Genomic DNA, 17,931 nt, shown 5'->3' with positions numbered 1-17,931 from the left:
GGAAGATGAAGCTCAGAGGGTTAGCAGGGTTCTAAAGCCCACTCAGCTGCTAAGAGATGGGAAGGAATTTATCTGTGTCTTCCTTCTCATCCTCTTCTCCCACCTTTGGCAGGCTTTTGCAGTCATCCATCCAGATGTGAAGGAAGGAAGGAAGGGAGGGAGGGAAGGAGGGACCATTATGCATAAGGTTAGGGGCTCCCAGAGCCTTAGCCTCCAGGGTTTTCTCTGTGCCAGGCAGTTTAGGGACAGCTCTGTAGTCTTTTCTTCTCTCCCTCCACAGTCTTCCACCAGAGAAATCCAGTTACAATGTCTTTGAGCATCTCGAAGGCATAAAGGAGTCCCTGGGGAGCACTGTGTGGCCTGGCCACTCAGCCGACTCTCCTGGCTTGAATTTGCAGCCTGAGTGTGATCTGGGTTTTCGGATCTGCTCTGGCAGCTGCAGGTGCAGCCAACACCTTGTCCACTGTTCGCAGCCTTACCCTACCCTGAGTCACCGCTTGGTGCCCACAGTGTGGCTTTCCAGGCTGGCTGGGTCCAAGGCTGGCTGTGGAGTGCCCCCTGCTTTCGGTCTCCTCACTGTCCCAGAAAGTGAGCCACCCAGTTTTAGCCACTGAGTTCTCTCAAGGAACTGCTGTTTATCCTGATCTCTTTCCACTGAATGAAAGACCCTGTCCCCTTGTAAAGAAACCTCAGGCAACAATGAGGAAGTGAGAAATGTAGCTACGAGAGGCATACAGGCATGCTCATGGCTGGTGACGTAGGTCCCAAGCTGGTGGCTCTCGTGTCTCTTACCCTGAATTGACTTAAGCTTCCCTCCTACAAACCTTTCTCTGAGTTTGCTTGCTCTCTTGCACAACCTCAACTGCCCTATTCCTGTGTCCCCTTCCATCCACTTCATTGATCAAGCAAATCTGATTTCTAGTAACCTCTGACAATGGAAAAACTCTGGGTTGAGAGTCAAGAGATCAAGCTCTAGACCAGTGCTGATGATGGAAATCCTGTGATGATGGAGTTGTTCTCTATCTGTACTGTTCAAGACTAGTCCCCATGTGGCTGTTCAGCACTCGAAGTGCAGTTAGTACATTCTTAATTTTTAAAAAGGTTAATTAATTTAAGTAATCACACGTGGCTAGTGGCTACTGTGCTAGGCAACACAGCCCTAGATGCAGCTCTATGTGCTGAGCTTTGAGACCTTGAGCAAGTTTCTTCCCCTCTTTGGGAAGGTAAAGGGGTACGATTACAGAATCCAGTAGGAAGCTGTCTGGAATAGAGACTGAGGTGTCTGGGATCAGCTAAATCTGGGGTAGACTCTAGCTCTGCCAAATACTAGCTGTGTGATCTTGGGCAAATCACACAACCTCTCTGTGCTTCAGTTTGCTTCTTTGTAAAGGGAGCATAACATTCACCTCGCCAGAGTTCAAATGAAGTTTAAATGAGATACAAAGAATCTATAAGTGCCTCACTCCCAGTAGGCTCTTGACAAATTGTAGAAATGTTTGAGCTGGTATCATAGGAGTCCATGTTCCCCTCCTGCCTCTTTAGTCAACTCTGACAATTCTTGCTTTTGCTACAGATATTTATAAAGCACTTACTTTCAGGGCCTGAGTTCATAACCTTGCACCTCTTGAAATTATGTACAAGTTATGTTATCGTGCATCTTCTTTTTTTTCCCCTGGAGAAAACCAGAATTTTTTAAGTGGAGAAAAACAGCTTTCAAAAGATTTTCAAAGGAGTCCAAATGGTTTAAGAGCTCTGAGAGAGAAAGAAACTGGTACCCACAGAGCATGTGCAACAGGGTTGGTGAGATCAGGAAGACAGCGGACTCTGGCTCCAGACTGCCAGCATCCCTGTCCCAGCCTTGCCACCTCCAAGCTGTGTAAACCTGATTAAACTCCAGCTTCCTCATCTGAAAAATGGGAATTGTATATGACCTACTTCGTGGGTTGTTGTGGGGATTAAATGGAAGAATGGATGTTCATTGTGTAGCATAGCACCTGGCACATCGTCAGTGCCCAGTGAATGCTAGCTGCTTATCATCATCATCATCATCATCATCGTCATCGTCATCGTCATCGTCATCGTCATCGTTGTCATCATCTTCCTCCTCATCGTTTCCATCCATTGTATGCCAGGCTTGATGCTAGGTGTCTGTCTCTCAAAGTCTGCCCTTTCTCGCCTGCCACACCATCTCAAACTTCATCTCACAGCACTCCCTTGCTAGTTTTGGTCTCCTTATTGTTCGTTGAACATACCAAGCATAAATCTGCCCCAAGGTTTGTCTGTCTGTGGTCTCTGTGTTAGGAGTGCTTTCCTCCCAGATACTCACCTGGCTCGTTCCTTTACCTCCTTCATATCTTTACCCACGTTTCATAGTAAGGCCTCCCTAACCTCTGTTTAAAAATGAAACACCCATCCCGCTACTCATCACCTTCTAGCACCCTCTATATCTTCACATATTTGTGTGGTTTAATGTTTGCTTGCCTCTCCTAGAATGGAGCTTTAGGAGGGCACTTTATTTTCCTTATTTTGTTTTCCGCTCTAGTGTAAAACAGTACTTGACATGTAGAAGGTACTCAGGGAAAGACTTGGTGGGTGAGTGAATGAGCGAATGAATGGATAGATCTCATTTAGTCTGAGATGGGCTCCTGTAGGGTCCTGAAACTCCAGAAGATGTCTTCTAAGCAATATTTTCAATCAACAAATATGCCTTGAACTCTCCTCTCTGCCAGGTCAAGTCTTAGGCTGTAGGGATGGAAAGATGAAGAAGACTGTCCCAGCTCTGAAGGAACTTGTAGGCATGGAGGCGACCACAGTGCAGTTCTCTTCCAGGCACTTAGCACCGTTGTGACTGTGGGATTGTGCTGCCATTCTGTTTGCAGTCTCTCTTCCACTCCAGACTGGAAGAGCTCAGTGGACAAGGACCCCCATCTCTTTTGCTCAGTGCAGTGTCTTCAGCACTAGTACAAGGCCTGGTGCATATATTTGGGCTGGGTGCATGAATGAACAGATACAGGTATAATGGGATAGGGATTGGCAGAGCATCTGTGATTGTACTAAGGAGAGGTGTTGGCCCGTCTGGGGAAAGGCGGGGCAGAGCTGCGGAAGAATCGCATGAGAGGTGAGGTGAGTAATCTTTTTGTCCCTTGCTTAGCAGCTTGCCTTGACTCTCACCTGGCCAACAATGGAGCAGCTTGGGAATGATGGGAGGGTGGTGGCTTCCCTTCCCTCAGGAGACTGTGTGGCCTGTGGCAGCCCTTCTATGTTTCAGTTTCTGCCTGAGCCTCTGTCCTTGGAGTTAAAAATAGCCAAGGATGGGAGTGCAAGGACATGCTGTCCTTCTCTGCCGTGGAGCAGGGATTCTGCTACCTGGTCTCAAAGGGGGCTGCAGGGTGGCAGGTTTGAGGAGCCAGCAGCTTAAAGAATTATCCCTTCCTGCCCCCTTGGGGACAAGCACAGAGTTCTCTTTCCCCAGTCTGAGATGACTCTAAATGAGCTATGGAATGTCGCAGCTCAAAGGGCCCTCCAGGCTTGGGACCGTGACAGACATCACCAATTAATTAAGCGTCCCCCCCCACAACTCCGCCTTTCCTGGGACCATGACAGGTATCACCAATCAATCACAGCACCCATTTCTGCCAAGTCTAGACAGTCTAAGAATTCTTAACATGGGGTATTTTAGGCAACAGCCACCAGAGTTGGCAAAAATAAGAAATCCTATTTATCATCATATTCTAGACCAGTCCCCATCATGATGGCGAAACTGAAGCTCAGAGAAGGCAGAAACTTGTCTAATGTCACACCGGAAGTCCATAGTGAAGCAGGGACCGGACTTAGGAGTCCCAACTCTCCTGAAACTGAGGTTTTTTTTCCTCTGTCCTCTACTGCATCCTCTTTTCCATAAGAACAGAAGAAAGATTTTTAACCCATGGGCTGCAAGCCTCAAAATTTTATGCAACATATTGTGTATATGTGCTGGCAGATAGTTTTCTAAAGGAAAGAGAATAGCTTTCATCAGCTTTTCAAGAGGCTCCTTGCACCACCAAGAAAGGCAAAGAAATCAGAAAAAAGAATGAGTGAAATGGGCCTAAGTCTTACTACTACAAGTGCAGGCCACAGACCAGTATCATGGCCTCACCTAGAAGTTGCTAGAAATGCAGAAATTCAGGCCCACCTAGGACAGACTGAATCCAAATTTGTGTTTTAACAAGATCTCCGGTGATTCATTTGCATATTGGAGAAGCACAGGGCTAGAATTTGGAAGCATAACAGGCTTTAGTTTCCTGAATAGACGTGGAGTACCTGCTGAGTGCCGGGTACCTTTGTAGGTCTACAGAACAGACATGTCTCTGCCCTCATTTGAAAGAGTGGGAAGAAACTTAGAGTCCTTAGCCAAGATGAGGCCCAGCTGCTCTGCTAAGGCCAAATCAAGGGAGGTCTTTGTCTCAACTGTTTGCAAATAAAGGATTGAACTTCTTTCCGAGGGGTATGAGATCCCAGCCAGCATTAAGCTGGTGTGCAGGGAGGTTCTTCCCTGGAAAGCCTCAGTGGGCACCCAGTTAGTTGCTGTCCTGTGGAGCGGTATGGGAAGGATTTTAAGCAGTCATGGGATTTGGATGAGCTGAGAGGGAGCACAGAGGATGTACCGCTTGAGGCCAACTTTGCCAGCAGCCTCTGGTGCCGAGAACAGCTGATCTAAGGTGGGTTTGTTCTGGTGAGCGCTAGTGCCGGGTGGTTCTAGCTGGTTCTAACTGTCTCAACTGATCCTGGCTAGCTTTTCTGGATTTGGTTGGCTCTGAAGGAAGCTGACCTTGTGTAGACTGAGGAAGGGAGCCATGTGGAGCCTGAAGCACAGATGGAAGGCCTCCCTGTGGCGCTCCCCTCACATCCCCCATACTTTTGGCCTTCTCACATTATTAGGAATCATGTTTCTTATCTTTCCTTTTGTTTTGTACATTAAAAAAGTTTTTTTAAAAAATAGACTTAGAGAATAGTGCAGTGGCTGTAAGAGTTCTTTCCTGGTTCCATCATTTCCATTTTCTCTCTACTATGAGAGCTACATGTCTCAGATAGGCTGGCTCCTTCATCCTGCATCCCAGAAGAATTCATGGGATAGAACCACAGCTAACTCACAAGGGACATTTAATATGAGCAAGAATTAAACCTTTGTTCTGAAAGCCACTGAGATTTGAGGGTCACTTGTTACTGCAGCATAACTTATTGGGAGCTGAACGATACATTTAATCCTTACAATAATGTGTCAGGTGAGTACTGTTATTATTTCTATTTTATAAGTGAACTGAGGCTCAGAACGGTTCTGTTACTTTCTTTAGTTTTCTCAGAAAGTGGCAGAGGGACACTTCAAGTCCCAAGCCCAGTTATTCTAGCTCCAGAGTCTGTGCTCTTATGAAGATGGACATGTGTAGGCTGTGTTTGGTGAATGGTGAATAACCCAGTGTGGTTGCAACACCTGGTACATGCATGGCATCAGACTTGTAGTTTGGGGCAGATCCTGAAAACCTTGAGTGCTGTGTGGATTGTGAAGCTTGCTAGTACCAGATGGGCCTATAGACTCTACCTTTTGCCCACAACCCAACTTCTTCCAGAGCTTGCTCAGTTTTTCTCAATTGTTGGTAAGAATGGCTTTCTGGTGAAAGATGGCCACTTGGGGAGACTGTAAATTGTCTTCCTTCCAATGATTGTTGAGATGCCCCTTCTCCAGAAAGTCTTTCCATGCTGGCTGGAATAGAGCGAATGACTTTCTTCTGACCATCCTGCTAAGTGTAGGACCTCCCCCTCCCCCAAATGCATTTACTCTGCATTCAGAACTCTTTGTCCTCAGTTTACATTTTGGTGCCACATTTTTGCCTTCTCCCTATGTGTTTTGCACTTGTCAATATAGCTCTGGGTTGTAAACTTCCAGAAGGTAATACTTTCATCTATGATAAAATCTTATTATGATCTTATTTGCAATCAACTTTAATTCAGTATTGAAATAATTCTACTTATAGTCCAGACCCTCCCTCTACTACCAATGTTGTATTAATTACTGTTCTCCTCAGCTCTCATAATATTCTGTGTATATCTCTGCCCTCAAACTATACTATGTTGTAATTATAACACCATGTGTTATAATTGTCCCTTTACTTGTCTGTCTCTCTGTAGACTGGGAGTTTCAGCAAAGTATGAGTTTAATTCATCTATGTTATGAGTCTCCAGCACAGGCCTTGAATAGGCACTTAGTAAGAGTTTGCTGAATGAATGATAATAATTTATCTGTTTCATCCCTCCCCATGACTAACTATAAGCTCCTTAAAGACAAGGACTGTATCTTATTAGAATTTCTAAGGCGGATAAAAGCATGGCATAGCTCAATAAATGTCTGTTTCATTGGATAAGTTTGAATTCATTTTATTCCAGGGCAGAACACTGTAGAGTTACAAAGTACATTTGTATACATTACTCAGTTGATCTCAAAATCTTCAGATTCTTCTTGTCTACTGTTCTCAAATCCTTATCATGGGCTCTTTGTCTCCCTTGCTCCCACCCACTTCATCTTTGCATCTTTATGACCTTTCCCTCTTCTTTCTTCAGATCCTCTTGGAAGAAGGTCTGAGAAACTTACTCCTTCCCCCGCCCCACCTGTTCCCCAGTGTAAAGCAGTCTAAAAGGCAAATTGTTCTCTGATCTGCACTGAACCAAAGTCATGCTCCCACTTAGCAGCTTTGCCATCTTGGGCAGGTTTATTGACCTCCCTGAGTCAGCTTTCTTTTCTGAAAATGGAGACAATAGCGGGTGTGAGAATGAAATGAAGTAATGTAAGTTGAGCAGTCATCATAGGCTCTGGTTGAGCTCAATAAGTGGAAGTTCCACAGCGGTGGACTTCGAGGCATCAGCAAGCCAGTGGAAAGGAATCGTAGTTTAAAAACAAGCACAGGATGGGGTTGTCTTGTTTTGCCATCACTCCCTGTGAACTGCCATCTCTGCCCTAGACAAGCCCAGGCCTATGCTCCTGGTCAGCACCACGGACAGTTCCCTCAGCATCCGGCTGTGTCGCTACTGCACTTTATAGCGTCTAAGCGCCTTCAATTGCAAATCACAGCTTTATTTTGTGCACCACCAAGAGAGATAAAACATGTCAGAATTTAACCTGACTTGCCATCATTTGTCATTCATATCTTAATTTTAGAGATGTTGAAAAATGTATGTCTTAAAATCAATGAATTAATGACAAATTATGAAAGATAGTATCAGTGAGCAATTGACCATCGACCTTTGAACAGGTTAGTTATAATTGCCAGCATTTATTAAATGCCTACTATGTTCCAAACAGTACTTGACTGCCAGAGTTATGGTTAAATTACATATATGGTATACACACACACACACACACACACACACACACACACATATGCATGTGTGTGTATATATACATGCCTGGTACAGGGTAAGTGCTAAATAATATATATTACATATAAATAATGTATGATTGATATACAGTTGATAAACACACACGTTTGTGTGTGTGTGTGTGTGTGTGTGTGTGCACGCACACGCCTGGTACTGGGTAAATGCTAAAAATGTTATCCTAATAATTTATCATTGCTAATTTATCATTGCTATCATTTTATTATCCAATTCCTTATGAACACTTGCTTTTGGGAGAAGGTATATTAAATACATTCATATTCAGGTATAAACAACTGAGTGAGACTTACTTGTTTTTCTTTACTGGAGAATTTGCATTTTTCTTGGGGACACTTCCTGAAAATAAAGCCCGTTCAATGAAACACACTGTTAGTGGGATGGACAAGGCTGAATGCTGTCTTAGGTGCTGAAGGGAAGTAAAGGAGGAATGAGCTTACACTGTAGACATCAACTGGGTTGACTGAAGACTGTGTTTCGAGGTGTGGTGGAATAGATACCCCAATAGAGATGAAGATAAAGGGTCCCTGGGGCTCAAAGAGTTTGATAAAGGAAGTGTTTGAGGAAGAAATGACATTTGAATTCTGTGGTCGAGCATAGTGAGTTTAGTTTAATGATTCATTAAAACATGGTTTTTGGAGCCAGAAAGTCCTAGGTTTGAATTCCAGCTCTGCCATTCATAGCTGTATGTGTCCTTGGAAAAGTTACTTAACCTTCTTGATCCTCATTTTATTTCCCAACAAATTCGGGTAGCAGTTATCTCACTCACAACTTATTGTGAGAATTAAATGAGATGATGCCTATGAAAAACACTTGACACAGTATCTGGCAAAATAGTAATAATAATGTTAACAATAGCCACCTTTGTTGAGTGCTTACTGAGTACCACCACCCACCTAGGACATCCTGAGGATTCAGTGTTATTATATTATTACATTACTTAATTGTTATATTTAATCCTCACAAAAGCCCTAAGAGTTTGGTGAGTGCCCAATAAGTTATAAGTGTTATTTAAAGCTTAACTATGGAGGTTGGTTAGAATTTAGATAGGGAAGGTGAAGAAGGGGGGAAAGTAAAGGAGAGAAAAGCAGGAGGAGGAAGTTATTAAGGACAGACATGAGCAATGAGATGCCTGGCTGGGCTGGGCTGGGGTGTGGGGACTGAGGAGACCAAGAGAAGATGGGGAGGGAATCAGGTAATAGAGAGTCTTGAATGCTTGGGTACAAAGATTGCACCTGATTTGGCAGGCAGGGAGGCGCCATTCTAAGGTTTTAAATAGGATCATAGCATGATTGAAAGTGACTTATTTACAAATTTGTATTTTACCTTCGTTTACGTTATAGAATTAATACAGTTAACTAAAACTTCAAGAGACATAGGAGCAGGCAAAAGAGAAATAAAACCTCCCCAATTTGCTGGTTGGAGTGCAAACTGGTATAATTACTTCAGAAAATCATTTGGCAATGCTTGCTAAAGCAGAACAAATACATGCCCTGTGGCCCAGCAATTCCACTCCTAGGTATACTTCTGAGAGACATGGGTACAAATGTTCACCAGGCCGTGCACTAAAGTAATTATAGCAGCATTATTCTTAATAGCCCTAAACTGGGAAAAAAATCAAATGCTCATAAACAGTACAACGGATAAATAGATGTGGCATATTTACAGTGGAATACTACATAGACATGGTGATAAGCCAGCTACAACTGTATGTAACAATGTGGGCGGATCTCACACAATTAGCATAATATTGCGCAGAAGAAACCAGCGCACCCCCACCCTACCCACCCCCAAAGCCATGCTTTGAATATAAGTTTCAAAACCAAGCAAAACCAATATTTGGTGTTAGAGATCAGGGGCATGGCTACCTTTGTGGAGCAAGACAGAGCCCGGAAGACTGGGCTGAAGTGGGCTTTGGGGAGCCTAGTGATGCTCTGATTCTTCATCTGGGTGCTGATTACATGGGTGCATTTAGTTTGTGAAAATCAAGATGTACACTTAAGGTTTGTGTACTTTTCTATATACATGTTATACTTAGATTAAAAAATTACCAAAAATGATCTTCCCCACACCTCCTCTAACAACCTTTCTCCCTACAGTTATTCCTTATTAACAGTTTGGTTTATATCTTCCCAGATTTTTCTGTGCCTATACATAAACATAAAGGTACATATATATAATATATATTATATATATAAGCTACTTATAGCTTTACAAAAATGGTATTACGTTATACATACTATCCATTAACATACCTTTTTAACTTCACAGTGTATTGAGGCAACCTTTCTGTGTCATTGTATACGTAGATCTAGATGGTTCTTTTTTAATAGTTGCACAGTATTTTACTATGAGATGTGTCATTTTGTAAACCAGTCTCCTGTTGATGGACAATTGGTTCCAGCATTTTATTTGTGTAAATGATATTGTGAGGAATCTCTTCATGCATATCTTTGTGTACTTTTGTGATTAAATGTGTAGAATGAATTAGTATAGGTGGAATATCTTGGTCTGAAGTGGTAATTTAAGATAGTTAATCTGTTAATGACTTGTTGGATGAATGGGTTGGAAACAGGGAGATCAGTTAGGAGGCTGTTACAATTGAGGTAATGAGGGTGGTTTGCTGTGAAAATGGACAAGAAAGGAGAGCTATAAGAGATATTAGGGGCCAAGACTTTATAGAATTTAGCATCTGATGTGGCAGGGGAAAAAGTTAGAGAAGTCCTTGGGGATTTGTGTCTGGGTGGCTTGAATGGTTGGGAACATAAATCAGAAGGAGTTGTTTGGGAGAAGTGAGACCAGATATGGGTTTAGTTTTTGCCGGTTTGCATTCAAGGAGCCTGCTCATCCAGGTAGAAATGTTGAGAATGTCGTCAGAAGTATTGCTTTTGACAACACGAAGGGCTACAGATTGAGGCGTGGGATCCACTTATGGTGGTCTTCATGGTGTAGGAACAGAGTGAAGTCACCAAGGGAGAGTATCTAGATAGAGAAAGAGAAAGAATCCAAGGACTGACTGACTGGTGAGGGCCTAACATACAGGGATGGGGTTAATGATCAGGGAGAGAGAGAAGATCTGCTAGAATTCACCATCACAGAGGCCAAAGAAGGAGGGATCTGAAGTAACTGCTGTCATTCAAAGGATGAAGTAATCAGTAGCCTATGTTAGTCCCCCTCCCTCTGGCCCCCCGAAGGGTGCTTTCATCTTGTACTTGATCTTCAAAGCGCTTAACACGCTTGTGATTAATCCATGTGATCATCTGTTTGATGTCTGCCTCCCCCTCTGAATTGTGACTCCATGGAGGCAGGGACCACACCACTCTCTCTCTCATATCCCCAGCTTTGGGTGTGGTGTTTGGCACACAGTGGTCTTGGTATCCCAAGTTGTTGCTGCCTCCTGCAGGACCCCAGCCATCCATACACCATCCCTCTCCCCTGACCCCTAATAACCTTTCTCCCTACAGTTACTCTGCACAAGTTGGGAGAAGAGAGACTTAGGACCCTGTGAGAGATAATTCAAGCTGTACCATTTATGTTTTAGGTGCAGCAATTGTGAGTGGATAGCCAAAAATGGTTCATTCAAACTCCATTTATTTGTATGTCACAGTGGCCAGCCATAATTGGTCCCCAAAGTTTACAGGACTCCAACTCCAGGCTTCTCCGATACAGCATTGTGGTGACCATGGATGATGAAGCCACTTTTATCAGTGGAGACTAGACTTAGAAGTGGGTTTCACATCTTCATGAGGGCTTCCTACTGAAGGAAGGCACTCAGTAGGTGTTTCGTAAGTGAATGAAGGAAGTGCCACACTTCAGGGGTCGGGGGCTGAGAGAGGGCCCTTGTGTGTGGTTGCGAGCAGTCACTGGAGACTGGCTTAGTAAGCCACGCGGACGGGGTGGTGGAGTGCAAGCCAGACTGTAAGAGCTGAGAGTGTGTGGTTGGCGATATGGTGGCAGAGACTGTTCTCCGAAGTGTGTTAGTTGAAGGGGGCGGTGGAAAAAGCAAAGCCTTGAGCAGACTTGCAGAGAAGAGACGATGGAAAGGTGGCAGATTCAAGGTCCGGAGAGGATGAATGCCGGGAAGAGTTCCCGGTGAGGATGGGGGAGGCAGAATGGGGAGAACAGATGGCAAGTCGGCCTTGGCAAGGAGAAGGGTCACCCCTTCCTCTCAGAGGAGAGGAGGGGGGTGGTCACGGGGCAGTTGGAATGTTTGAGGATGGTGAAATTTGGAAGTGAGGAAGAGCAAGTCAAAGAAACACATCTTTTCAGCCAAGTAAGACAAAAGTCATCTTGGGATGGATGGACCTATGGGGTGGGGTGTGGGAAAGCATTGGGACAGTCACTTTGGGGACTGTGACTTTGTGAGCAAGAGATGGCCAATGGAAGGGTTAGATGGCTGAGGTTAGACGGTGGACCTTGTTGGTGTGTTTGGGTACAACCTTAGTCCCCACATTGGGGACTGATGAGGTCAGGAAGGTGGTGTGTCAGAGGGAACATGAAAGACAGTTGATGGGGGCAAATTTGGGGAGCGCTGGGAGGTCTTTCTCTATAGTGTCTGTAGCTACTTTTGTTTGGCACCTACTATGTGCCAGGCACTGTGGTAAGTGTTCTGTCATTTAACCCTCAACAGCTCCACGGAGTAGGTGCTACCCAATTTGCCCAAGGTCAGCTTGCCTGGGACTCCACCTGGGCTGTCTGATTGCAAAGCCAGGTTCACTCGTGTGGTGATCGACAGCTGTTCTAGGGTCCCAGATAAAGAGTACTAGATTGTGGAATGCTCTGGGGGCATTTGTCCTCATAAAAACCTTGTTCTCCCATTTTACAGTTGGGGAAACAGAGGCACAGAGAGGTTGAGTAATTTGCCCAAAGTCTCATAGTGAGTGAAAAAGATTCAGGATTTGAATCTGAGCAGTCTGGTTTCAGAGCCAGTGGTCTAAATCAGCGGTCCTCAAATCATGGGTGACTTTTGCCCCCAGGGGGTGTCTGAGAATGTCTGAAGACATTTTCGATTGCCACATCTGGACCAGAGGGTGCTTTTGATATTTACTGGGTAGAGGCCAAGGATACTGTCAGACCGTCTATGCACAGGACGCCACTGACCACAAAGCAATCCCCATCCAGTTGCGCTGGGTTTGAGAAGCCCTGGTCCAAATCCATGCAAAGCACTTGAGGAGAGTGTGATACATAGTAGGTGCTCAATCTATAGCAGCTGAAGAAGAGGAGGAAAAGTGATTTGGAGGCGTTGCAGAGAAGTGAATTCAACGGGGAGAAACAGTACATGTAAATGAATCCGTCAGTTGAGAGAATGCATGTGAGACTGTGTGTTTGGTGGATATGAAGGGCAGGCTGCCCCGGGAGGGTGGGTGCAGGTCAGACTGGTGGTAAGAGGAGGGTGGGGGCCAAAGCGAGGCAGCCATCGGTGCCGAATGCTAACCAGATGTCTCGCCTCTCTGTCCCCTTCCACCCCATGTCTGTTTCCCCACCTCTCTTGGCCTCTCTGCCCAGAAGGGGACAGCCGGAGGCTGAAGGGGGCCATCCAGAGGAGCACGGAGACGGGCCTGGCGGTGGAGATGCCCAGCCGGACGCTGCGCCAGGCCAGCCACGAGTCCATCGAGGACAGCATGAACAGCTACGGCTCGGAGGGCAAGTGAGTGTGGGGCCCGGCCGGTGGCCATCCTGGCTCTCGGTCTTTTCTGGTGTGGGGCAGGGGCTTCAGGCTGGGAGGGCATTGGCTCAGGGCTCCTGGGCCGTCCCATCTTCAGAAGGGAGGTGATGATGAAGCAAGGAACCTCCAAGGGAGAGTGAGGAGAGCCAGACTTTGGCGACTGACTACTCGGATTTGGATCCTGGCTCCACTACTCGCCGGCTGTGTCCTTGGTCAAGTCACCTCTCTGTGCCTCAGTTTCCTCACCTGTAAAATGAGGATAATACTCACCTTATAGTGGTGTCATTGAAGATTAAACGGGCTAATCTTTATAAAGAGCATCGGCCAGTGCTTGGCTTCCACCTTCCACGCCCTCCCATTTCGGCTCCTGCGGCTGAAAGCTGTCCCACCCCCGGCCCCTCCTAAACCGGGCATCTCCGGCCTCTGTGAATGGCCTTGCTTTGGCAGATGCTTCTGTTCCACCCACCTCCTAGGGAGACTTTCTGGAGGGCGAGGAGAAGAGGAGGACAGGCGGAAGGGAGAGGAGGAGGAGGAAGAAGGGAACAAACGTTTTCTTTAACCTGAGAAACTTGGCAAAGCAGCCAAACTTGGAGGAAGACATTCTGGGCATCTGGGTAGCAGTGGGTTCCTGCTGAGTTTCAGGGGTCAGGAGGTGCGGGTCCTAGTCCTGGCTCTGCTGCTGACACTGAGTGGCCTTGGCTAGGTGTGTTCCTTGGCCTGCCTAGGCTTCAGGAGGCCAGCAGACTGGCCTGTTGACTTCCAGGCAGATCAGAGGACCAGGTCACGGGACGGCGATGTGGTGCAGTGAGCAGCAACAGGAAGTCAAACCCATATTACCATTTTATAGAATAGGAGATAAAGGCTCAGTGATGTCACACAACTTTCTCCAAGGGGAGCAGCATAGGAGGGTATTGTGCAGAAGGAATGCGATGCCTACACATGGCAGGTGCTTGGGAGGTGGCTCTTGTGCCATTTGCTATTGTGTGTTTTAAGGGACCAGGGACCTACTTACATTACAGAGAGATTCAAAGCCAGGACTTGAGTCAACTTTGGTCTGTACTTCATTTCAGCTTCTTAGTAGCTGTGTGACTTTGGTGAAGTTACATTTCCTCTCTGAGCCCAGTTTCTTCATCTACAGAAAGGGGGCAATAGTAGTACAGACCCCTAATAAAGTTTTTGTGTGAGGGTTATAAATGAAATAATATATGCGAAAGCACTTAGAGCAGTGACTGGCGCATAGCAGGCGATGTTTATTATTCGCTGTGATGATTGTTGCTTGTTGTTAACTCAGCCACTGTTAGTTGGGTATTTTGCTCCTTGAGGCCAATTACATCCTAACAGATACAGTGATCCTCTCAAATACAATCGTGTCTATAAAGTACTTAGCACAGAGTAAGCACGGGATAAATGTTGGCTGTGATCATTATTATTAAAAGGTTTTGGGTGGGTGTCTTGAGCCCAATTGAGGGAAGATTGAGTGGGTTAGAGTACAGAGATCAGCAGAGGGCAGAGTCTTGCCCTCTTGAGAGGGGCTGAGCCCAGCCAGGTGCTACTACCCTGCCCAACACCTGGGTAAGGAAGGGACGGTGAAGGGACAGGTGGGGACCTGGAGATGTGGTCGGCCTCCTCCTTGTTCTAGAGGTATTTTGGGCACTGGCAGGACCCAGATGCCAGGCTCTGAAACAGGAGGAGGTGTGACCGTCCTCCTCTTGGGCTTCTGCCAGTCCAGCTGAGGCTTATGGGAAGCCAGTGCTCTTGAGCAGCTCCCACAAGCCTGTGGCCCTGGGCACTTCCAGGTCTGTCGGCCTCAGGCACTGGGTCACCATGTGTATTCCTGCAAGTGGGCACAGGGGTGTTCTCACGTGGATCTTCATTTTGGCAAATGGGATCGAACATCTACAGTGTGCCAGACAGTTGGGCTGGGCACCTCCGGGACCCTGCCTTCTTCTGACCAGCAGCTAGGAGCGTGGTAAGAGCTGCAAAGTTCCAAAGAGAACTTTGGAAACGCTACATCCTTCCCAGGTCTTGGTACATATGGGTCGGGCCGTTCTGTCTGTCAGTGAAGGTCCTCGGGCTCCAGGTTACACAGTACCAGCTAACAGTGGCTTCAGCCCTTGATGTTCAAGACGTGGTCCACAGCCCAGCGTCCTGGGAGCTTGGTAGAAGTACAGCATCTCAGGCTCGACTGTAGACTCCCTGAATCGGAATCTGTTTTAACAGGGTCCCTAGGTGGTTCACGTGCATGTTAAGGTTGAGTGGCCCCGATTTAGCAGTGATAATGATCTAGAGCTAACACGTATAGAGCACTGGCCGTGTGCAGGCATTGCCCTAAGTGCATTTACATATATTGACTTGTTTAATTCTTATAACAACCTGATGATGCTGGGAATGTTAATATCCCCATTTTACAGCCAAGAAAATGGAAGCCAAGAGAGGTGAATTAACTTGCCCAAGGTCACACAGCTAGTAAGTGGCTCCAAATGCTGAAATTCGAATTCAGACGTTTGGAGTCTGCCTTTAACCATTATATTTGACTCTCCCTCATTTAATGGCTGCATCTGTCAGGATTTCTGGTCCCCAAGTCCCTCCATCTTTTCCCTCTGTAGACCTCAGCATACCGGACTGATTCTGCTTTATCTCCTGAAGCTGGGGAAGGACTTTCTTTCCCTGAGCCCCTTTCTGCCTAATTGAAAATTGGGGTTCTGAATGTCAAGGTTGGAAGGGAACAACTGTGGGTTTGGCAACCAGCCAACCTCTGCTCCCCACCAGCAGGCCCATCTTCCCCAGACAAAGGGTAGGGGTTCAAGCACCCTGAAAAAGGGCCATGAGAACAGTGCACCTCCCTGGACCTGCCCCCTCACACCCCCCACCCCGCTGAAACCCGAGATACTGCCTGGACCATCTGCTTTAGTTTTGGTTCCCCAGAACCAGACCCGAGACACGGATTTGAGTGCAGGTTGCTCACGGGAGGTAATTCCAGAAACCCAAGGCAGAGGAGCACATGAGGCGGGGGGGCAGGGACGGCATCCAGTTACGTGTGTGTCGAGAAGCCAGCTGCCACTGCGAGCATCCGGGGCTTCGTCCTGATGGGAGCCAGTGTGGGACATGCGTCTGAGAGTCATCCCCCAGGAGGCGAGGGAGTTCAAGTATTTATACTCCCACCCTCATCAGTTACTGGTTGACTCGCCTGCAGCACAGTGGGCTCTGGAGGCCAGAGGAATTCCTCGGGGACCACAGGAACACATGTGCTGGCAGTTTGAAGTCAGCGTGACATGGCGAGGGTCAGTGGGTATGGAAGCGAGGAGACCAGCAGAGCCTGCTACCTTGTCTGGCTGCAGAGTGCCACCATCTCCGGGCTGCCCAGACAAGAAACCTGGGGTCCTCCCAGGTGGCTCCCTCTCTCTCACACTCCATATCCTTAGAGCCCATCTATGATTGGGCTCTGCCGTTTCATTTCCACCCATTTCTCCCCATCCCGACGCCCTTGGTGAGGCCTCTTATCACTCTTGCCCGGATACCTGCAATTTCTGTTTTTGGTCTAAACTCCATAGGATGTCACTCGGCACTTACTTTCTCTGACCTCTGCCAGCCTCTGCCAGTCCCCAGCCACGTGTCCCCGCTTCAGCACCCTGAACCTCTTACGCTTCCCTCTGTCTCACCTCTAGGCCTTTCATACGTTGCCCCCTCTACCTGGCACCCCCTTTTCTACCCCCTCTCCACCCTCTGACTCATCCCTCCTCCAGATCTCAGCTAAGAACTGGCACATAAGCTTTATCTCATGTGCCAGCGTCAGTTAATTGATAGTGGCTCCCTGGAGTGTGCTATGTTGAGAAAGATTCTGGAGCACAGTCCAGGCTTGGCATGAGTGTTCAGGTTGATTAGCAATGTCTGCCCTGGACGTGGGCAGGGGACATGGAACAGCATGGTCTGCGAGTCCTATGATTGTATCAGTCGCATTCACAGCCCCTTCTGCCCACCCCCTACCTCCACAGCACCCCCTACTCTACTGAAATTGTCATCTGTGTGTCTGTCTAGGCACTGGGTTAGGTGCCTGCCCAGCATGGGGCCTGGCCCTGGGTGATCCTCTGCACATTTCAATGAATTAGAGGTTGGAACTTTGAATAGAGGCACACACACATTCCACTCTCCCTCCCCACCAGTCTCCATCAGGATCAGGGCCCACAGCTCTCAGAGGTGGCTGCCAGCACCCCTCTTGCCCTTTTCCTCGGCTCCTTGTTGTCCCGAGGTGTCTGGGACATCAGCATTCAGCTCCCTGGGTGTCTGGGTCACTGTGCCCACAGCCCTAGAAAGCAGAGTATGAGCTGATGGCAGGGCCACTGCACCCGGGCTCAGGGTCTCATTCTTGCTGAGGCTCTTTCCTAATCAGCAAAGGCCCAGGAGGCCAAGTGAGTATAGTCAGAATACTCTTTCTTTTCCCTGCTTCTGCTTTTAACAGAGTCATTGTGCCTGAAGAACAAAACCAGGACTAGATGTGGCCATGGACTAGAAGACAGGGGGTTTGTAAGCACTAGTGTTTTCTCAGCATTTGATTGTGCCAGAGTCTGTTCTGAGAAGTTTACCTCATTTAATACTATAACAGCACGAGGGAGGTATCCTATCATTCATTGTTCATTCCTACTTCACCGAAAAGGAGACCCAGGCTCTGAGAAGTGAAGAATGCGTCTCTACAACTAGTGAGCGGGCTTGCCTGACTGGGAAGCATAAACTGCAAATCTCCGTGCTCTGCTCTGGGCAAGGCTATGGCTCCCTCAAGGCACATGGAGACAGTATAGCAGAGTGGTTTAGAACATGAACTCTGGACCACACTCCTGGAGTTCAAATCC

The 17,931-nt window shown here is 47.0% G+C and overlaps 1 protein-coding gene across 1 annotated transcript in view; it reads left to right on the top strand.

The window, feature by feature from the left end:
* The window catches only part of RIMS4 (regulating synaptic membrane exocytosis 4), a 53,472-nt gene that overhangs the window by 23,384 nt on the left and 12,157 nt on the right, over positions 1 to 17,931 (top strand). The window contains exon 2 of the mRNA XM_039864416.1: positions 12,931 to 13,069. Coding sequence (XP_039720350.1) covers positions 12,931 to 13,069 — 139 coding nt within the window. The remainder of the gene's footprint in view (positions 1 to 12,930; positions 13,070 to 17,931) is intronic.

This window comes from Pteropus medius, unplaced genomic scaffold, assembly GCF_902729225.1.
Source record: "Pteropus medius unplaced genomic scaffold, Ma_sr-lr_union100, whole genome shotgun sequence".
NCBI classification, from domain to species: domain Eukaryota; kingdom Metazoa; phylum Chordata; class Mammalia; order Chiroptera; family Pteropodidae; genus Pteropus; species Pteropus medius.
This window is presented reverse-complemented; position numbering and strand designations above follow the sequence as displayed.